Here is a 24,230-nt window from a genome sequence, read left to right on the forward strand (position 1 = left end):
TGTTCCGTAACAAGATGAAATTTGGATCCATAAAGAAAAACACCAAACTTATGAAGAGCATAAATAATGGCCAAAGCTTCTTTTTCAATTTGAGAATATTTTCGCTGGGCATCCATGAGCGTTTTGGAGGCATAAGCAATGGGTTGTTCAGAACTGTCAGAAAAACGGTGCACAAGGACTGCACCAACCCCGTATTGAGAGGCGTCCCTGGCAAGAACAAGATGTTGGCAAGGGTGATAAGTAGCCAGGCACGGGGCCTATTTCAGCATAGTCTTCAATTTCTGGAAAGTTACATTGCAGTACGTGGACTAGTGAAAAGGCACATTTTTATGCAACAGGTGACGCAATGGCTGAGCCACCGAAGCCGCAGACGGTAAAAACTTGTGATAGTATGCTGTTTTCCCCAAGAAGGCCTACAGTTCCTTAACAGATGTAGGGCGAGGAAGGGTATTGATCGCAGCGACAGTTTGCTGAAGGGGACAAATACCATCCCAAGAGAGTTGGAATCCCAAGTACGTGATATATGCCTGAAAAAATTGTGATTTCTGAAGATTACACTTAAGACCGTCAGTTTGTAAGACATGAGAAAGTGTGCGGAGATTCTGAAGATGTTCTTCAGTGGTGGAGACAGTGACAACAATGTCGTCCATGTAATTGATACACCCACGGACAGGGAGCAATAACTGTTCCAAGAAGTGCTGAAAGAGAGCAGGGGTGCTGGCAGCCCCAAATGGCAATCATTGGTATTGATAGAGGCTGAAAGGTGTGTTAAGGACCAGAAACTGCCGGGAAGCGGCGTCGAGAGGAAGTTGATGATAAGCTTCTGACAGGTCAATTTCAGAAAAATACTGGCCTCCAGCAAGTTTAGTGAACAATTCTTCAGGTTGAGGCATAGGGTAAGTGTCGATGAGGCACTAAGCATTTACAGTGGCTTTGATATCGCCACAGAGATGAATATCACCATTGAGCTTAGCAACGGCAACGACAGGAGAGGACCACTCACTGGAAGTGACAGGAAGCAAGACCCCTGAAGCAGTGAGATGATTCAGCTCCAGTTTGGCCCGATCACGAAGGGCCACCAGAATGGGCCGAGCCCAAAAAAACTTAGGCCGAGCAGTGGGTTTGAGTGTGATATGAGCTTCAAAGTCGTTTGCACAGCCTAACCCAGGAGAAAAAAGGGACGAAAATGTCGTTGACAAGGAATCCAATTGAGCATAAGGAATAGCATCAGAGACGATATTGACAGAGTCATCTATGGAGAACCCAAAAACACAAAAGGCATTGAAACCAAAAAGATCTTCCGCGTTACTATGGTCGACCACAAATATGGTAACAGTGTGAACGACGGATTTGTAAGATACCTCCGCATTGAATTGTCCCAAGAGAGAAATCTTCTGTTTATTGTACGTCCGTAATTGCCGAGTGACAGGTGATAGGATTGGAGAACCCAACTGAAGATACGACTGAGAGCTGATGATGGTGGCAGCAGAACCAGTAACCACCTGCATGCAAACATCCCGACCACGGATTTGGACAGTGAGGTATAACTTCCCTGAAAGGGAAGAAGTACCATTGACAGACAACACAGAGGCAGAATCAGCATCACGGTCCTGAACATCAGGCATGTGGTCGGATTTGCAAACGGATGACACATGACCCTTCTTTTTGCAATTGTGACACACGGCCCAACGTTGGGGACAATCCTCCCGTGAATGTTTCGTAAAACACCGCGGACATGTAGGAAGTTGCCGGGGGTTTTGCTGTAGTTTCTTAAAGGTTTGTTTACGGTTAGGCCGAGGCTGCGCTTGGGAGCATACTGCGGCCACATCGGCCGGTGGGGACACGCTGCACACTTCGTCAACAGCGCACAGAGGTTGTATTTCCCCGACGTCACCCCACGCCTCTATTTGCACTCCAGCGGCGCAAGAAATTTAAACGACTGTGCGATGGCTAGGACTTCATCTAGAGTCGGATTTGCCAACTGAAGGGCACGTTGCCTACCTTCTTTGTTGGGTGCCGACCAGATAGTAGCATCCCGTACCATTATTTCAAAAATGACACAAGACATGTAAGTCACAGAGCTAGTAGAGAACATAAGACATGTGTACACGGTAACATTGAAATCAGCACTGAGTTCAAGTCTAGCGGCCACTGGCTGGCTGGCTGCTCAGGTGGTGTGGCTGCTGCATGGCTGGCAGACAGCGCCGCATGTAAAGGACGCGCGTAACTGTGTGGTGGCACTTTGAAAGATCGGCGAGTCACAACAATGTAACTGAGAAAATTATATGCCACCAAGCACTGCTGCAAGCACAATAATGAAATAAAATACAAAAAGATCAGTATTATGGTGCAAATGCAAGTTTTTGGGACAGCATAATTAAAGAGTCTATCAAAATAAGAATATTGAAAAGCCTAATCAAGCAGAATGGAGTTTCCAATGTAAACAAAGCATAGGGTCCAACACACTATTTATTAAGGTCTCATTGATCAGATCATCCAGTAGAGCTATAGAATACCAAAATAAACTCATGGAATAACACGGTTGGCTCTGGAAAACAAGTGAGACTCAAACGACGTAGCAGGTGCTGAAAGTTGAACTTTGCTATAAAAACTAGTGCAAGATCAAAATTACTCCATAGTCCGGTTGCAGTTGAGACAGTGAGTATGTGTAATATAGCTTGAAGCAAAGATGACAACTATGTTGATCATTGAAAAATCACAAAAAATGGAATGAACAACTCAGGTGAACATATGGAAGCACATTGTCAATCATACTGAGATACCATGAGAGAGAGTGATAGCAGTTTAATATTGTTAATCCAACTGCATTAATTATCAATCAGTTTCTTGTCTGGACTTTTTAAAATAAAAACCCGAAGAACACAATTGCAAAAAAACTTTGTGCCTCATTGGAGTCTTATCCAGCTAAGTGAACTACAGTCAGTTTGATTCTTGATTCTTCTCACATTCAGTAATAATGTAGTCAACAATAAGAAATCCAAAGATAAGTAAATATCTTTTACAAACAGTTGGGACAGAATGATGTAATATCTTCCATCAACTACATTTTCTGACATTCAAAAACTCCATTTGACAGGCTCTACTGGTTATTTGAACATGACACTGTGCTAAGTTTTTGGAGTTGACCTTCCCGTAAACAAAATTTCTGTTTGGCACTGTTTAAATATACATTATATCTCATACTTTTGATGTTTTGCGATGAGTTAAAACTGAGTTTTGACTTTTCACCAATTATCAACCTAACATATATTTTGGAAATAAAAAAAATTTTTTTCCTCTTTTATTTTTAAACTTGGACTCCACTTTCTGTCTTTTCCAAGATGGGATTCCAACTCTTTTGCAAAAGTTCACATCTCTGATATTACAGACATAGTTTGAAATACAGAATGATCCACAAGACCACCACCATTGAAAAACTATTCTGTTGACATCTCCAGAGCCTGAAGTACTCAAGTAGCACCAAAGGGAATCCATAAAGGTGAGTGTAAGCCAGCACAATGTCTGAACATCTCAGCAACCATGCAACGGATTTCATATGTTACAACAATTATGGGATGTACTTGGTGACATTGCAGGGTAGAGATAATCAAGGGGAAACCCAAATGGACTTCTGCACATAAGACTAGTGTCTTGAACACTGCAATACATTGATAGGTGAAATAAATACAAATTACAGAGAGTTTATAAAAAAGATTTTAATAGAAAGTAATTGATCAACAATAAAACACAAAATTAATCACTTAAATTTGAACATCTGCTACAAAAATACAGTTTTGTTTACATATTTCCTGGCTCTATTAACTTCAATACAACATTTATTTAACAACACTACAATCAGGCTCCAAATTTCCATTGTATATCACTGCAACATTGATAAACATTCGCATGTGTGCACATGCACATGCACACGCGCGAGCGGAAAAACACACACACACACACACACACACACACACACACACACACACACACACACACACATTTTCTAACTGAATAGTACTTGGAGTGTTTTTATTATATATCATTATTCTAGTAAAGGCAACAAATAAAGTGATTATCAATGATTCAGGTGACTTATTATTCTCTATTATTGGGAAATGCAGGATCACTTGTATTTCATGAAAACAGGAATCACCGTTTTTCTGGAGAACACAGTAATTCCTAGTTTTCAACAAAATTTTATTGTTCTGCATCATCACTATTGTACAATTACTGATGAGCATTTGGCTTGACATGACAAGTGTTATGGAAATTGACAACCTATTGTGTGAATTGTACTGATAGATCTCAAGATAGTTTTTATAAGAAGACTGCAGTGAGTCATCAGAAACAAAGTAACAATGATCTTTGCAGACAAGAAAATTCCATTTCTAGTGACATGGTTAACTTGATTTTTTATTGTGATATAAATAAAATGGGCTTATAAGGTTTAACTTTTTTAAAATATTTATTATGACAAATATAAATAACAATAATATTTATCACCTGTATGTATTCATATTATTTCATCTACACTGTGAAAAATCCAAAATTTTCCTTCTTCAGGCCACAGTAATTTGATACTCTCTGCTGAGAAGAAACAGACTAAAAGAATGATCTTTACACTGACTAGTCAACTATGCATGCCAACATTTTGCAGGACATACCACAATCCACAGCTAATGCAATATGAAAGTAATATATTAAAGATTACAAGATGTTCTTCTAATGTTCACTGATCTCTTTCCTCGGGCCGTCGGTAAGGCAAACCGAGATGCAGGAAAATTGACTCTTCTGTAGGTGTGTCAACAATATGTCCATTTATGATTTTTGAGTCCTGCAACAAAAGCAATTGTTCTGTATATTTTTTAAATTATTTTAGTAATTTAGTTTCATTTAAACTATACAAGTATTGCTTTGAAATATTTATAGCATTCAGGGATACAAGCCAGCAGTATACAAACAGCATATGGTAAAAAGCTGTACAGAATGGGAGTGGTCAGAAAGAGTTAAAATTGTTCACAAGCTTAGAGAGTTATATGAGGCAGGGAGAAGTGGTTAAAAGCACTGACAGATCATAACTGCAGAACTTATATACAACTTGGCAGATGATGATGTACACGGGGGGAATGCAGTAAACGAAAATGAAAAGTACTAGTGTTCCAAAAAAAGTGTCCAATGCGAGCACTTTTTGACACGACTTGACCAAAAATTTATTCTAAAGCATTGAATAGCACATTTAGAGAAAGTGATGCAACTCTCATGAGATTAGACAAATGTGGAGCTAACAACGAAGTTCTGGAAACCCAGTTCCTTGCAGCCAGTCCAGATATTGGAAATGCCATTTAACTTCTTCCACATAGATATGTATGCTAATGAGGTAGTGCCAAATAAAGGCCTTTGATTTATCGTGCAGTCGACACAAAGATCTCCATAGTTACAATATACAATGATGAGCTATTCTGAATATACTTACTTCATTGAAGAACAACCCTTAAACCTTCTCTATGAAAAATGGCACAAAAAACATTAACATAAATGTCATCATGGTGAAGACAATGCTGTCAGGTTTAAAGTCTCCTTCATGCACCTACTTTTGATCTGCAATGTCAGCATGCAAACCATAGTCTTTCAGTCCTTTTTTATTTTAGGTGCAGTTATGCAATATGATAACTGTTATAACTAGTTTTAGCCACATGCTGGTGATCTTCAGATTCCATACATCATAGATAGCATTTGTTCACCAATTATTAGGTTGGTGCATAACTTTGCAGCATTTTTATCTTGCATGTTGGTATTCTGGTTGCTATGAATTTATTTACTGATTGTCATTTTTCATTTGTAGTTCACTGTTGCTATTAGAATTTACATATTGTCATTTGGAGATAATGAATGGAGCTGTGGATGTTAGGAAATGGAGTGCCAAATGAAGAAATTGGAACATTTCCAACATATCCTCCTGTTTGAGTTCAACTGAGGGGTGACAGCAGTGAAGGCAGCCAGAAATATTTGCACCATGTATGGGGATAATGCCATTGGACAGAAAACAGCAAGAAAATGGTTTTCTCTTTTTGAAGAGGATCATTTTTGACATTAGTGACTCTTTACATTCAGGAAGACTTTCAGGGTTTGATGAAGATTGTTTAAATGTATCAATCCACAATGATCTATATCAGTGTACTCAAGAACTGGTAGATGTGATAAACTGTGATCATTCTGCCATTGTGCAACTTTTGCTTGCAATGAAAAGGGTTCGAAAATTGCATGTATGAGTACTGCATGCTCTAAGCCAATATTACAAAAATCAGAGGGTGGTCATATGTGCATCTCTGCTTGCTAATTGTCAACTGGCTCGTGAACAACATTCCTATCCTGTATCATTACTATTGATGAGAAATTGTGTCTTTATGCTAACATCAGGAAAAGAAAGGAATGGTGGAGCCCAAACAAAGCAACGACTCTCTATACAAAGAACAGTGCGCATCCACAAAACATGATGTTTTGCATCAGATGGAACTGCAACTGTATGGTGTATTACGAATTGCTTCCCTGAGGTATAACCATCACTGCTGATCTTTATTGTCAGCAACTGAGATGTCTTGCGTTGGTAGCACAAGAATAATAATCAGAAACTCGATAATGGCCAACCACCTTCTGGTAGACTGACAAAAATGCTATACAAGAGATGGGTTGGGAAGCCAATCTGCACCTACCTTATTCACCTGATCTTGCACCCTTGGATTTTCACCTTTCCTGCTCTCTATCAAACAACCTTCAAGGAAATTTCTTTTCAGATGAGTTCCTTACCTCAGAACCCCAAGATTTCCACAATGCCGGAATCAAAAAGTTACCCTGAATTTGATTACAATCAAAGTGTTAAAACTATTTTTCCACGTCTGTGAATATTAACTTCTGTTTACTGTGATTTACCACTTGTCAAGCAGCTTGGTAGCAAATGATGTTACTTGCCATGTAGCTGACAAAACATTTCAGTCCCTCAAAACCGAATTTCACATAATCTCTAAGAGCAGCTAATGATTTATGCTTTTAATTTTGTTTTGAATTGGTAAAGATTCCCAATTTCCTGCTTTACTTTAGATATAAGCTTGCTGAATATCTACCTGTCAACGTAAATTACACCATTATGAACCATAGACAAGAAGGCAAAGTCTAAATGAAAATTATTTTTTGTGTCTCGTATTGCGAATGTGTAAATCACCATTCAGATGAAAAGGTTTTTATTATCAACAACAGAACCCATTAACGAGTAAATGTATTTGGAAGTGAGTGTCAGAATTCCAAGACCCTGAAAATCATTTCTGTAATACTTACGGTTATCTGCTTTACACAATGTTCTTACTGCTTCCTTCTGCTGAATGTGCATTAACAATACCAGGAGAAGAACAGATTGCTACTCAGCATAAAGATGACTCGCTGAGTTACACATGGGCACAATGAAAAGGCTGTCACAAGTTATAGCTTTCTGCCAGAGCCTTCTTCAACAAGGAAAACACACACATTCACACAAGCAAGCAAGCAAGCACACCCCATGCACACATGACCACTACCACTAGCAGCTCCTACTGGAATGTAACTGTCACATGAAAAGCAATCTGGATTGGCGTGAGGGAAAGCAGGATACAGGTAGGGAGAGAGAAGAGAGCAGTCTGGTGGGGTGTGCAGGAACTAAATGGGGGCCTGACAAGATTGCCAGGGTCAGCATCAGGAGGTGGAATCTGGAGGAGGGGAGGAAACAGGGAGTGGAAGTGGAGAGGAGCAGAGATGGTGAAAGGATGGGTGGGCGTACTGGTAGAGGGCAGTGAACAATGAGGGTGAGGGACCGTGAAAAGGTAGAAGATGATAGGGCAGAGAGGGCGGAAATTGTTGGGTGGAGGATGTGTGGACAGTAAGTTACCATAGGACAAGGGCGGGATAATTTAAGAAATAGAGAATGTGTTGTAAGGATAACACCCACCTGCACAGTTTGGAAAAGCTGATAGTAGAGGGAGGATCTAGATGGCTTAGGTTGTGGGGCTTTAATTTATTTCATTAAAATTTAATAAATAATACTAAATAATTTAATTAATAAATGTTCTGCGGCAGCCATTGAAATCAAGCATGTTATATCCAGCTGCATGTTGTGCCACAAGGTGGTCTGCTTTGCTCCTGGCCACAGTTTGGAAGTGGCCATTCATCCTGATGGGCAGTGGGTTGGTAGTCATACCAATATAACAAGCTGTGCAATGGTTGTAGCAGAGCTGGTATACGACATGGCTGCTTTCACAGGTGGCCCGGCCTTTGATGGTGCAGAATAGGAAGTGCTGGGTGGATGGACTGTGCAAGTCTTGCATCTAGGTCTTGCACAGAGATATGATCACTGCAGCAAGGGGTTGGGCTTGTGATGGGGAATGACAGGATTGACCAGGATGTTGTGGAAATTCACTGGACAACAAAATACCAGTTTAGGAAGGATGGGAAGGATCTTGGGTAGGATGTCTATCATTTCAGAGAATTACATTAGATAATCAAAGCCCTGTCGAAATATGTGGTTCATTTGCTCCAATCCAGGGCAGTATTGAGTGACGAAGGGGGCACTCTTTTGTAGTTGGCTCTTGGGGATGATGGGAGCACTGCGGCTGCATGGGGAAACGGCATGGGAAATCTGTTTGCAGGCTAGGTCAAGAGGACAGTGCCTGTTTGTGAAGGCCCCTGTGAAGCTATCAGTATACTGAGAAAGGGAAATCTTGTTCCTGCACATACGCTGTCCTTGGATGCTAAGACTGTGTGGTAGGGATTTTTTGGTGTGGAAGTGATGGCAGTTGTTAAAATGCAGGTATTGTCAGTAGTTGCTGGGTTTAATGTGGAGTGAGGCATGGATAGAGCCATCAGAGAGGAGGAGGTCAATGTCCAGGAAGATGGCACATTGAGTTGAGGAGGTCCAGGTGAAATGAATGAAAGAGAAAGTGTTGAGCTTGTGAAGGAATGAGGATAAGATGTCTTGGCACTGGATCCGTATCATGAAAGTATCATAATTGAACCTGAAACAGACCAAAGGTTTGGGGTTTTGGGAGGCTAGGCAAGTTTGTTTCAGATGGCCCATAAATAGGTTGGCATACGAGGGTACCACATGGGTGCCCACGGCTACACCGCAGATCTCTTTGCATACATTCCCTTCAAAGAAGATGTAGTTACTCGCTAGGATACAATTAGTTAGGTATATGAGGAATGAGGTAGCGGGTTTGGAGTCTGAAGGACACTGGAAATGGTAGTGTTTGACTGCAGCAAGACCTTGGGCATGAGGAATGTAGGCGTACCGGGAAGTGGTGTCAATAGTGACCAGTAGGGAAACAGGTAGTAAAGGAGTGGGGATGGTCGAGAGTCGGTGAAGGAAGTGATTGGAATGTTTCACGTGGGAGCCTAGATTATGAGCAATTGGTTGGAGGTGTTGGTCAATAAAGGCCAAAATCCTTTCAGTAGAGACACAATAACCAGCTACAAGGGGGTGTCCAGGATTGTTGCATCTGAGAATTATAGGCTGTATCTTGTAAAGGGAACAGAGGTGGTTCTGGGATTCCAGTGCCACGGAAATGTAATTTTGTAGTACCAGGTTTGTGAAGGACAAGGACTGGAGGACTCTGAAAATGTGAAGGTCATTGTGAAAAGAGGAGTGGGATCCAGAGAATGGAATTTTTGTGGCTAGGCCATTGGGGGACATTCCATGGTTTAGGCAGCATTTACGTGACAGGATGTGGGACTGAATTTTTGCCAGGAAAAGGGATGCTTTTTTGAACTGGTGCAGAAAGATGGTCCACGAGTTCGTTGTGGCAGTGATGGCATTGGGGAAATGTGAAATGACATAGGAAATGGGCAAATGAAAGTGTCAAGTTGGGGTGAGAGCTGGACAACAGTAAAAGGTGCATAAAGATGCTACAGGCATGCAGTAACACACAGATTCACAAAACATGTACAATAAGTAAAAATACACAAAGACACATGGAAATATGCACAAAAATGTGAAATTACGTAAAAATATATCCAAAAACAAAGATGTTGTAACTTACCAAACGAAAGTGTTGGTATGTTGATAGAGACACTAACAAACACAAACACACACACAAAATTCAAGCTTTCGCAACCAACTGTTGCTTCATCAGGAAAGAGGGAAGGAGAGGGAAAGACGAAAGGATGTGGGTTTTAAGGGAGAGGCTAAGGAGTCATTCCAATCCCGGGAGCGGAAAGACTTACCTTAGGGGGGAAAAGGGACAGGTATACACACACACACACACACACACACACGCACACACATCCATCTGCACATATACAGACACAAGCAGACATATGTAAAGGCCTTTCAAATGTCAAAATCGATGCAGCCGTTTGGCCACAGTCAACTGTAAAATTTCGTTCATTTTTGCCAACTTGGCTAAAAATCCGGCTCCAACATCTATAACTCAAAAACAGCTACTCCAAATAAAAAATTTCAAGTTATCAAACCTGTAGAGTACGAAATTTCATGTTACAAAAGCATCTAGTTTTACAGCTTCTGGCACTATTGTGCGTCCATACACTTGAAATTCCATTCTGTTGTTGTTCTTTTTAAGTCAAAATTATCAATGAAATGAAATTTCCAGTGGGAAGACTGCTCTTTAATGAGCACATATGTGTTCTCTATGTATATCTTTCTAATTTTCTTCATTCATGTGTATCTATATTCGCTTTTATCCCTGCCTTAATTGGTAAGAGTGGAATGCTAAAATGAAAACCAAATACACGGTGATGGCCAATATGTATTTACATATGAGTAATATAAAATTTGTATGAATGAAACAAATAGAAGGAAACGACAACATCAAAAAAAATTTAAATATCAGAGATCAACATTTTATCAAATTTCAGTTCCATCCAGGTCATTTGGAAGACTACAGCAGGTCCTGGTCCAGCATCTGTTCTTCAGGATTCATAGTACCACCTTCACCAACTTCTCCATCCTCGAGTGTACCTTCTATCTCCTCCTCATCCTTGTCGAGCACAATTTCTGAAGCATTCTTGCAAGATAAGCCGCAACAATAATTTGCACATTGAGGGGCATTTCAGTCCAGTTTTGCTACATCAACATAATACTGTTCATCCTGTTTTGCATGAGCACGAAACTGTCTTTTGTAGTGTGTGTGGTGCCACACCTATTTTCATCCTCACAGGAAACAAGAATGACAAGCTTTTCTTCCAATACCACTGGCATGGATCAGTTTTCTTCCCCAGCCAAGATTGCACACGATGGTAGAATCGCAATGAGTGCCACCATGCTGTGTCCAATGTTGGAGGTAGCCTTTCATGTTTGAAAGATTTTCTCAGAGCAGACTTCACAAGAAGCTTGTACCTGAAGTCATACAGAGTAGTGCAGTTGGAATTTCCATACAGTGCTAACATCAGCTGTTCTCCAGCCTATGCTATTAAGTCTTGAAAGACTGAGTGTTTAACAAGAACTTTGAGGTGCGGTTGTTGCTCCATAAGGTTTAGTAATTTCCTTATTCCTTGGCCAAAAAAAGAGGATATGCTATCACATCCTGTGAAGGCATGACTGAAAAAGGGTAAATGCAGGATAAAAATTAAAAGAACTACTAGAGTATCACACTCCTGCTGATTTCCTTCTTCCTGGTTTGCAGAAGTACAGGTTGTTGTAGTTGTTTCCTCGACCCGTTATGAGAACAAGCATGCCAATGTCCTCACTTACGATTGCTGCACTGTCAGACTTAGCAACTTGGAAAATAGATGTTTCCACAATTACTGAATAGGCATCTTCATCTGCCTGCAGTATTTTAATACCTCTATCCTCAAATTTCCTCAAGAGCTTAAAAATCAAGTGGTTCTTGGCCTCTTATTTGCTAGTAACTTCTCCTGTGTGACTGCAGCATTTATATCTCAATCAGAAATGACATCTGATGAAGAACCTGGTGTCTTTAAGCAACAAGATCTTTGAGAAGCCTTTGTTCCCCTTTAGAAGCATCACTTGGATAGACAAAAATTTAGACGTTGAATATCTTCTTTCCCGACCAATGTTCTTGTCAGGCTAAACAGCTGTGTATGGAGAGACTGCTATGATTTCTCCCACAAGATGGAAATTTATCAACCCATTAATCATGCAGATGTTAAAATCGGCATTGTCAGAGATGAAGTGGATGAAGCCTTCACTGGTTATCTTAGGCTGCTCAGGTTGTACAGTCAAGGATGTCTCAGGCAGGGAAGCTTCCATATATGGAGCTGCGAATCCAACTGCACTAAGAGAGTCGATAATAAATCTTGATCCAAATCTTTGTACATGAATGTACTGAAGGCAATCAATAGTGAAGATAGAAATGACTGTGACCTTACTGCAGAAATCCCTGCATGTGACGAAGCAACACACTTTTTTTCCATTTATATAGAGTTCTTTCTTACTTACAAAAAAACAACAAAATGGAATTACTTTGACTTTCAAATGTATGAACGCTTGAGAGTGCCTAAAACTGAAAAGCTATATGATTTTGTAACATGGAAATTCATGCTCTACAGCTTAGATAACTTGACATCTTTCATTTGCAGTAGTCGTTTTTGAGTTAGGCACTGGAGCCAACTTTTTAGCCAAGTTGGTAAAAATGAACGAACTTTGATAACTGATTATGGCCAACGGCTGTACAGTCACTTGACACCAAATTTAATGTCCTTTCATTTTGGCAAGGGCAACATTTTCAGTAGGATGCATAGTTCCCAAGAAATAGGAAAAATCTGAAAAAAAAAGACCTTTTTTTTTTGCTTCAAAAAGTTGTTCCATGAGTTCTGGAGGTCGAAAACTTGGATTCAGCATACTCTCAACTACATACACAAGATAAAAAAAATAAAATCTTCTACCTCATCTTTTGCAAGCAAAGGGCCTTTTTTGTGATGCTGTTACTGGACTACAGTTCACACAGTCACGTGGCCGTGTGTTGTGTGCACGCGCGATTGTTGATAAACTGGGGCTCGGGACTCGGGGTGAGTGCAGTTTGGAAGGCAATGAAAAAACACAAGAAGGAAGAGAATGAATGGATACTGAGAAGAGGAAACCTTTAGGAATAGTAACAAAGGAAAATCCGTCCTTACACCACTCCCAATCTCAAACCATTGCCACATTGATCACACCCTTGTGGAAGATCCAGGTGTGAGATCTGTGCAATCCATCCACCCAGCACTTTCTATTTCAGTCCTGTCACAGGCTTATCCTACCCTGTCCTAGGCCAGGCTACCAATGAAAGCAGCCCTGTTGTATACCGGCTCTGCTGCAATCATTGCTCAGTTTTTTGTATTGGTATGACTATCAACCAGCTATCCACCAGGATGGACTGCCACTGCCAAATTGGCGAAGAGCAAAGTGGACCACCCTTTGGCAAAACATGCAGCTGAACATAACATGCTTGATTTCAATGGCTGCTTCACAACCCAGGGCATTTTGATTCTTCCCCTCTCAACTCTCATTTGTGTGCCGCCCCCTCCCAATGCCCAATTGCATTTGACCATCCTTTCTCCTTCCCTGCTCCACTCTATTACCACACCCGTTTTTTTCCCCACACCCCACATGGCAGTCTTGTCAGGCCACAATCTAGTAAACTGTACCCTGCTATACCTTCCCCTTTCTTGCCCCACTCCAGATTGCTATTTTTGTGACAGCCGCATTTGAGTCAGATCTGCCAATGGTAGCAGTCATGTGTGCATGAGATGAGCTTGCTTGTGTGAATCTGCATGTGTGTTTTCTTTGCTGAAGAAGGCTTTGGCAGAAAGCTATAATGTGTAACATTCTTTTTGTTGTGCCTGTTTACAACTCAACTGGTCATCTTTATAGTGAGTACCAATCTAACCTTTCCCTAATATTGTTGATATTCCAACCTAGAGCTTCCATTGTTCGATTTTTGCCTAATGGCTTTTCTTCCATCCCACAACCCTGTGTTATTTACCTCTGTTACTATTCTCTAACACATCATTCTTCTCAGTGTCCATTCATCTTACTCCCAGTGTTTTTTGATTGCCTTTCAAACCACATATACTCTGACTACTCTGACTTCCAGCCCCACTGTATCAATGATCTCGTCTTCACACAACGCATGGCTACGTGACCGTGCAGATAGTTACTGCAGCATCTCATGCCCCAAATTCTTCCTGCTGACAATTATAATTATTCCTATTGACCATATTTCCTCCTCCTCCATTACATGTTTTCGCATTTTATTTTCCTACCTGCCCGTGCCCAATGAACTCGCATTTCTCGTTAGTTCCTTTTTACCATATTTTTTTATGTTTCTTACATATTTGTGGATATTTTGACATATTTTCATGTATCATGGCATATTTTTATGTATCTGTGCATGTTTTTGGCATCTATGCATGTTTTTGCATGTCAGTATGTATTTTTATGCACCTTTCACTGTTATCCAGCTCCCTTCACAACCACCCGATTCCTTCATATGCTGCCCTCTCCCTGGCTAAAACCTAGTCTCACATCCTCTTCCTTAAATGCTCAATAAACCACTGAACCCACCCACCCCCCACAATGGCATAACCACAAAAATTCTGTTCTCTGGATCCTATCCCTCTTTTCACAATGACTTTCACCTTTTCAGATTCCACCAGTCCTTGTCCCTTACAAACCTGGTGCTACAAAAATACATTTCCATGGCATAGGCATCTGAGACTCAAATCTGCTCCCTCTGTGAGATATTGCTACTGTGCAATCTCTACTACATATACCACACCTCTGAAATTGAATCCCTTGCTTTCCAGCACCTGCAAGAGCATTCCACATGTCATCTTTATGAGTTATCCAACCTGCTGAGATCTTGGGACATCACTATCCGATCCCTGTCTTACCCACACTGTTCCTCCTCGTCAGTCCTTCATAGCATCCAGACCTGCTTAGAGGACCTTTCCAACATACCACATCCCCAAAAATTTCCTACCAGCACTCCATCAAATGCACACCCAAAACAATGCTGGAACACTGTTGTTAACTTTTCCACCAAAATCCACAGCCCCACAGATGTTTTAGTCCTATCCAAAGACTTCATCTTCAGCTCTTCACCCAATTTTAACCATGTTGGACTTGTCTAAGATCTACTCTTCCCCAGGTCCCTTCCCAAGCATATCAACCTTTCAGCAGAGGAAAGGATAGCAATAATCAGTCTCAAAACCCTGATCTAGTCATCATACTTGAGTTGCTACCTCTGCCAATTGCCTGACTCGTCCAGCTATAAACTGTGTCAGATCAATTCCATCCCAGAAGTCCAACCTAACCTCCCATCCCTGCTTAAAGTCTTAGGCTCTTTCCAGAACCTCGCCCCTGAATCCATTTTCTTCCTCACACTTGTGACACCCTGCACACCCACCTGCTACATGCTCCCCAAAATTCACCAACCCAACAATCCTGGATTCCCCATTGTAGCTAGTTATTGTGCTTCCACTGCAAGGATTTTAGCCCTCATTGAACAGCAACTCCAACCAATTGCTCATAATATAGCCACCCATGTTGAAGATACCAATCACTTTCTTCACTGACTCTCCACCATCCCCATCCCTTTACTTCCTGGTTCCCTACTTGTCACTGTTGATGCCACTTCCCTATTCGCCAACATTCCTCATGCACATCTAACTAACTTTATCATGACAACTACTTTTCCTTTGAAAGAAATGTATACAAACAAATATACAGCACAGCAATGGGTGCCGGCATGGCACCCTCTTATGCCAACCTGTTTATGGGTCATCTGGAGGAAACATTCCTAGCCTCCCAAAACCCTGGTCTCATTAAGGTTCTTTATGATATCTTTATGATGTGGACTCAGGGCCAAGACATCCTAACCTCGTTTCTTCACAACCTTAACACTTACTCTCCCATCTGCTTCACATGGTCCTCCTCAACACAGCATGCCATCTTCCTTGACATTGACTTCCTCCTCTCTGATGGCTCTATCTATACCACTGTCACCATTAAAGCTGCCAACCACCAACAGTACCTGCATTTTGACAGCAGGCATCCCTTCCACACCAAAAATTCACTCTCCTACAGCCTGCATAGCCAAAGACAGCATATCTGCAATGACAATTACTCCCGCTCCCAGTATAAAGAGAGACTCACAAATGCTTTCACAGACAGGAACTGCCACCCCCCCCCCCCCTCCTCCTCCTCACACACTCCCAAACCTCCCACCACCCCCCAAGAACCAGCTACAAAAGAGTGTCCCCTTTGTCATTCAATACTACCGTGGACTGGACCAACTCAGCCACATCCTTCGTCAGGACTTTGATTATCTAGCATCATGGCCTGAAATGATGGACACCCTATCCAAGATCCTTCAAACACCTCTCAAAGTGGTGTTCTGTCACCGATCCAACCTCCACAATATCCTTGCCCACCCCAATGTCAGTCTCAATCTCACTCCTTGACACATGGATTGTATGTCTATGGAAGGCCCAGGTAGGAGATCTGCCGAATCCATCCTCTCAGCACTTCCTATTCTGCCACACCAAAGGCTGTGCCACCTGTGAAAGCAGCCATGTTGTATACCAGCTGTACTGCAACCATTGCACAGGTTTTATACTGATATGACTACCAACCCGCTGCCCACCAGAGTGAATGGCAACTGCCAAACTGTGGCCAAGAGCAATAGAGACCACCTAGTGGCACAACATACACTTGAACACAACATGCTTTATTTCAATGGCTGCTTCAAAGCCCAGGCCATCTAGATCCCTCCCCTATTACCAGCTTTTCTGAACTGCACAGATGAGAGTTATCCTTATCACATTCTTTCTCCCAAAGTTATCCCATTCTCATCCTACAGTAATATAATATCCCCATACCCTCTACCCTACAGTTTACACCCTTTCTGTCCTACCACCTCCTCCCTTTTCACGGTCCCTCACCCTCGTTGTTTGCTTCCCTCTGCCAATGCACACACCCATCCTTTCACCTTCCCTGCTCCTCTCCACTTCCACTCCCTTTCCCCCTCCCCTCCCCCCAGATTCCATCTCCCGATGCTGCCTCTGGCAGTCTTGTTAGGCCACCATCTAGTTCCTGCACACCCCACCAGACTGCTCTCTTCTTTCCCCCTACCTGTATCCTGCTTTCCCTTCCCCTTTTTCACTCCCCTCCATATTGCTTTTCACATGAAGACTGCATTCCAGTTGGGGCTCCCAGTGGTAGTGGTCACATATGCATGGGGTGTGCTTCCTTGTGTGAATGTACATGTGTTTTCTCTGCTGAAGAAGGATTGGCTGAAAGCTATTATGTGTAACAGTCTTTCTTTTGTGTCTGTCAGCAACTCAATGGATCACCTTTAATGTCAGTAGAACACTATCCTTTTCCTGATATTGTTGATTTTCTAAAGTGGAGCTTCCATGTTTCAATAAGCATGTTATATGCATTAGGTGCATTACCCTATAAGGTAATTTATCAAGCTAATAGAAACTGAAAGTACAGAAAATAAGCCAACACTTGTGGCTTTAGATCGACTCAAAGAGAGTCGCTTCTAAGGACAGAAATGCTGAACTGAGTTACTTGATTAGTTTATCTTAATGTTGACTCCTTTTAAACCAGACCAGTTAGACACCAAGGAATTTTTCATGGGATGTTTCATTTAGTGTTATGGACATCAACATTTATTCCTAGTGCTAACAGATCTTTATTGCTTGTCTGACACTGAGTATTCGTGAGACTGAAACAAGCTGTTAGCTGTAATCATTTGTAGGCATTTCCAGCTAACATTCACACAATCAAAGATGAGGTCACAGATTATATCAAAACAATAATTTCCCTCATTGACGCTCTTCACAGACATGCAGTTGGATTTCACTATCCCGAGGACACATTATTTCAATGCTCCAACTGTCTGCCATCTTCAGGTGAGATTGCAGGTTCACAATCATGCCAGAACTGAGGTAACATAAGATATGGTTGTTCCTTTATACCTTGGAAAAAGGCTTCTGTGCATATGCGAGAAGTGGAAGGGCTGCCCTCTGTGAAGTGAAAAATTACAGTACCACTGGCAATAGGTACTAACAAAAGCAGTCACAAACAGTATGAATAGTATGTCCAATACCCTTTCCACAATGACATGGAATTTTATGTACTCCAGACTTCCTCAATCCCAAGTCACTTTTACCAGATCACAAAATCTAGTTTTGGCTAGAGACAAAAGGACACCTTTAATATCATATTTACTGAGGATTCTGGAAATTTTCAAAGAAATACTCTCTGCAAATGATAAAAAAGCAACCAATTTATGAGTTTCCATTGCTGGATCAGATGGTAGTACAAATGGGATAGCACGAACAAAAACTTCATCCATGGCCGGCTGTATCTCCAAGGTTGCACGGTGTACCCAAGGTTCATGAACCTGTAAAACCACTTCTTCCGATTATCAGCAATTTGGGCATTCCTAATTATAATATGGCAATTATCTTGCTTCTATTCTTAGCACCTGGGTGGGGAAATATGAACATCATATATCCAACTCAACTGATTTTATTCGATGCTTGGAGTCCCTATGCATTGCAACATCTGACCTACTAGTTAGTTTTGATATTTTTTCACTTTTTACTTGGGAATCTTTGGAGGTTTCTTTTTGCGAATTGGTCAGTTTTTGAATGATACAGCTACTGAGCTGTGTCGCTGTGTATTGACATCTATTATTTTTTATTTAATGGTACATTTCTTGAACAAACTGACAGTGTGGTAGGGAGAGTACTCTCTTCTGTTGCCATCAATCTTTTGTGGAAGATTTTGAAGATACCCCACTCACGACTTCTTCTCATAAACCCAGTTGTTTTTTGAGATACATGGATGATATTGTTTGGCCACATGGAATGGAAGTACTTCTTCTGATTTTAGATCATTTTAACTGCCATAATCCACAAATCAAATTTTCAGTGGAAACTGAAAACGATGGCACATTATCTTTTTTGATGTTTTTAGTACACATAAAAGATTATGAGACTTAAGGACACACAGTATACCATAAAACTATGCAAATGGACTGCTACCTCCATGCTACTAGTTGTCATCCATCGCATCAATGCATGGGTGTTTCATGTACACTGGTCAAGAGAACTTATTTTGGAATCTCATATTTGATGCAGGAACTCAATTACCTTGAGGTTGTTTTCAGGAAAACGGATATATTGGTCATCATATTGTTCATGCTTTCCAACTATATGCACCAACAATGGACACCTGTAAATATGGTTGCTATTTTACCCTTTGCAGGGAGCATTTCTTTGAAATTTCAAGAATCCTGAGAAAATATGACATGGAAAGTGTCCTTTTGGCTTTGGCCAAAACTAGAGCCTTCTTGGATCTGGTAAATATGTTTGGGATTGAGGAAGTCTGGAGTATATAAAATTCCCTGTCATTGTGAAAAAGGCTTGTATTAGACAGACTTTATGTATGGTTTATGACTGATGTGTGGAACATCAACATCATACACATTTGCTTCAGCCTAACAAACCAGTCATTGTTGAATATTGTCTCAATGAAGGGCATAAAATGGTGTTTAAGGAAACACAAATTATTGCTCTGGCTTTCCATTATTGGGACTGTGTACATAAAGAATCCATCGAAATATGGTTATCCAATGACATTATTAATATAGATAAAGGTTTTGTTTTGAGTATGACATGGAATCCTATTTTGTTAAATATAAAATTATTAGTTTCTACTGCCTACAGCACTGAAAGTCTTTGTTTCACAAGAGAGCAGTCTTTCTACCTCTTGCACAACTGCAGCAGCCTGTTCCACAGGTATAAATCTGATGTGATTGTGCACCAGCATTCTCACTTAAAGTTGGTGGCCAATTGATCTGTCAAAACATTGTGTCATCAGGATGATAAAATCTAGCTGCATACCTGTAAAGAGCATAAACATTTGGGAAAGTCTATGTAATCACCATAATTTTTCTTCTTTAGTTATGCCAGTACTGTATTTATGAGTTTTTCTGCCTTCCCTGTCGAGAATCCTTTATGAACACCAAACTGAGAGGCACTGTACAAGTTCTGTTTACATAACTCAGTTAATTGAGTCAGTGTTTCACCAGAAGAGACTTTCTCATAATTAGAGATAGTTTGCTTATTTTCAGTTTTGTATATGGGTGTTACTACAGCATATTCAAGTCTGGCAGGAAATTATGCCTCAAATCATTCATTGATTACAGACAGATTAGGATACTTTAATCCTAGAAATTATTCACTTCTTATGTTTGCTTCTGTTCAACTTTGCTATTAAGGGTTTTAGGGGAATACAACAAAAAATTCTCTAGGAATACAAAGTACACATGATTTTTATATTACATTAATAACAAACAGGAGTAAAATTTGTAGAGGGAGAAAAAAATGTGAATACAATAAACAGATGCAGACAGATGTAGGTTCCAATAGTTATTTGGAAATGAAGACACTAGCACAGGACAGAGTAGCCTGGAGAGCTACATCAAACCAATCTTTGGATTGAAGAACATAACAGCAAAAATGACCTGATAACTTCTGTACTCTCCTTAGAGGTTCTATCTTTGAATCTATGTCTGTTAGTGGTGCATGAAAGTTTTGCACAAGTAACTAAACTGCAGCTGTATCTGTTTATCCCTAGGTGCTGTGTTTGCTGCCTTTTTGAGAAACTAATAAATTAACTTGATGGCCAATGATTTGAAACTGTTCCCATTTCTGAAAGAACTATTTCCTGGGGACTATATTTCATCTGAATTACTATTTTTGTTTGTCTCTAGTTTAATAGCGTTCCAAATAATTTTTGCCTTATTCTTCAAGTGATTTATTTTTTAGCATAGTACAGGCATCTGGCCTTTTAATGTAGCCATGGCCGTTCACAATATTGGTGGTAATGGAGTTTCAAATCTTCATTAGTGCTTGTTCTCTGAAATATGTAAAGAGCTCTTCCCAGCACAGGATACTTCAATACTACTAGTTATTCACTCCCTATCTTGTTTCTGTTCAACTTTGCCATTATGGGTTTTAGAGGAAAACAACAGAAAATGCTCTAGGAATATGTTTAAGAGACAGTTAAACTTTCTATCAATACTGCTTACTTTATAAATTTCTACCCAGAATTCTTCTCATAATTTCTTTTTAAACTTGTCATGCAGTCATTGTTCACTTTTCTGTGATACAATACTTCTCTTCTATGATCTGTACCTAACCAGCCAGTAAATTTTACTGCCAACATTTGCCTACTATGGTCAGACAAACCACTGACTATTGCTTTTAAAGTTGAATCACTGCAGATTGTTAGGTCTTAAAACAAAATGTCAGTAGCCATTGCATTAAATCCTTCAATCCTCATTAGTAGAAAATTTTCTGTGGAAAATAATACAAAGCTGGTGTTCACAAAATAGGATTCTCCAGCTAAGTCTGCATAACTTTATTAAAACTGATTTTAGCTGCTTTATGAAGTTTAATACATTTCCTGCAGGTAGTCTGTTAACTGTCAGAGGTACATGCTTGTGTGTTTTCTGGTCCACTATCATGGAATCAAAAATCCATTCAAAACATTATTTATCAACTTGGAGGGCATGTGACTTAACTCCATTTCTTACATTTAATGGCTTACCTTCATTCTTCTAATTGGTTGTACTGTTGTATGATTTTAGAACAACCACCTTCCTAGTCACCATGATCAACTATATATTTACCCAAAATTACTTCTCCTTTGAAGGCACCACTTACAAACTAATCCATGATGTGGCCATGGGAACCCATGTGTCACTATCCTATTCATGGCACATCTAATGAAATCCAGAATCCCTAACATCTCATATGGTTCAGATTTACTGATGACATCTTGATAATGACATCTTCATGATCTGTACTGAGGATGGGGACATCCTATCCACATTTCTTCATAACTTCAACACATTTGCTTCATCTGGGCCACCTCAACCCAATATAGCATCTTCCTTGATGTTGACCTCCACCTCACAGTGTTTCAGGCAACATAAACACCACAAACAATACCTTCTTAATGTGGCGAGTTCCAATCTATCCCAATTGATACTCTTTTTATTGTTAACATCTGAATATTATGGCAACATACACCACTGACATTGGTTTTACAGTTAAATCACTGTAGGTTGTTGAATCTGAAACCAAACTGTCAACAGTTATTGCACAATGTCCTTTCACTCCATGTAGGGAATGTGACTGTAGCAATTAAACCAAATCTGGACATCAACAACTCTAGGTGCCTTCATCCAGTACTGTCTAAGAGAAAAATCAACATTAAAGAATGTACAAGCAATGATTTTTAGGTTTCCGTATCTCACGCAGTAAAAACAGAATGCTTTTAGAATCTTGTTGTCTGTCTGTCTGTCCGTTAAGATCCCTTTTAATCAGGAACGGTTAGAAGCATCAAGTTGAAATTTATGTTAGGTACTACAGTCTACGGTTCCTTGGCAGTGTAAAAAATTTGAGCTTCTAAGTCAGTGCAATGAAAAGACCTGAAGGGTCTGGACTACATTTTTGGTACTGGTATGTATATAGCGTCCCCCACCCCCTTCTTCTTATTGGTTCTACATCAGTATGAAATTAGCTTGTCTCCATCAAAATGAATCTGTTCAGTTTCAGTGATTTCAATGTGACACTCTCATACACACAACAAGTTGGCTGAAATTTCATCTATCCTTTCATTTTTCTGGATGGATGTGAGAAGTTAATCAGTTTTTTATTTAAGGCTTCTGCTGTTTTTATGGAAGGCACTAAATGTATTTCCTTTAATATTCTTGGTTTTGTCCAAGCTGCAGTATTTTGTTGAGCTAGTAGCTGTTTCAACTGCAGGTATATCTACTCTGCAGCTCTATCTTTCAGATGAGTTTAGCCTAAAAAAGGTCTAGAGAACACACTAAAAAACCACTGGATGCAACTGACACTGACCTGTTAGAACTAGATGCTCCTGACAATTGATTGTGCAAATAGCCTCTTACCAGGAGCACTCAGACACGAACCATGCCATGTACAATGCAACAGAGGGTGGAGCGACACATCAATCATATCCATGCCTTTTTTTATTTGTGTTATTTACACATCAAGTTCCATAGGACCAAACTGAGGAGGAAATCTCCAAGGTCATGGAACATATCAGTACATGAAATTACAACATAAAAGTAATAACAGATAAAAATAAAATGTTTATGAACCCAAAAAAAGTCAACCCATAATTTTAAGTAAACGTAATCAATAATGCAGCAAGAATCAGCTTAATTTTTCAAGGAACTCCTTGACAGAATAGGAGGAGTGACCCATGAGGAAACCCTTCAGTCACAACTTGAAAGTGGGTGGAATACTGCTAAGATTTTTGAATTCTAGTAATAGCTTATTGAAAAAGGATGCAGCAGTATACTGTACACCTTTTTAAGGATGTCTGATCCAAATGCAGGTTTGATTTCTGGCAAGTATTAACTGAGTGAAAGCTGCTTATTCTTGGGAATAAGATAATATTGTTAACAAGAAATGACAGTAAGGAATATATCTATTGATAGGCCAATGTCAAAATATTCAGACTCGTGAACAGGGGTCAACAAGAGGTTCGTAAACTTACACCACCTATTGCCCGAACCACCCATTTCTAAGACAAAAATATCCTTTTACAATGGGAAGAGTTACCCCAGAATATAATACCATACAACATAAGCGAATGAAAACAAACAAAGTAGACTAATTTTTGTGTCAAACAATCACTCACTCACTTCAGATACCGTTTGAACAGTAAAACTGGCAGCATTAAATCTTTGAACAAGATCCTGAACGTGGGCTTTTCACAACAGTTTACTATCTATCTGAATACGTAAAAGTTTGAACTGTTCAGTTTCACTAATCATATGCCCATTCTGTGAAATTAAAATGTCAGTTTTTGTTGAATTGTGTGTCAGAAACTGTAAAAACTGTGTCTTACTGTGATTAGCTTTAATTTATGTCATGATCCACACTATTTGAAACTAGGCCAATGTTGCACACAACATTCTTTACTACCAAGCTAGTTTCATCAGCAAACAGAAATATTTCAGAGTTTCCCTTAATACTAAAGGGCATATCGTTTATATAAATAAGGAACAGGAGAGATTCCACTCAGACCCCACATCATGGCCATTCTCAACACTGAGAATAATGACCTTTTGCTGTCTGTTGCTAAAGTAAGAGGTGAACCAATTGTGGGCTACTGCAAGTATTCCGTA

General features: G+C 40.1%; 1 protein-coding gene across 2 annotated transcripts in view; it reads right to left on the bottom strand.

Moving 5' to 3' along the window:
- Nucleotides 1-3,696: 3,696 nt before the first annotated feature.
- LOC126416623 (DNA polymerase lambda-like) overlaps nt 3,697-24,230 on the bottom strand; it is a 155,118-nt gene continuing 134,584 nt past the window's right edge. For both annotated transcript variants that reach the window (XM_050084381.1, XM_050084380.1), the window contains one exon: nt 3,697-4,834. In XM_050084381.1, the coding sequence (XP_049940338.1) occupies nt 4,730-4,834 (105 nt within the window). In that variant the 3' untranslated portion in view covers nt 3,697-4,729. The remainder of the gene's footprint in view (nt 4,835-24,230) is intronic.

This window comes from Schistocerca serialis, chromosome 8 (genome assembly GCF_023864345.2).
Source record: "Schistocerca serialis cubense isolate TAMUIC-IGC-003099 chromosome 8, iqSchSeri2.2, whole genome shotgun sequence".
In the NCBI taxonomy this organism is placed as follows: Eukaryota; Metazoa; Arthropoda; class Insecta; order Orthoptera; family Acrididae; genus Schistocerca; species Schistocerca serialis.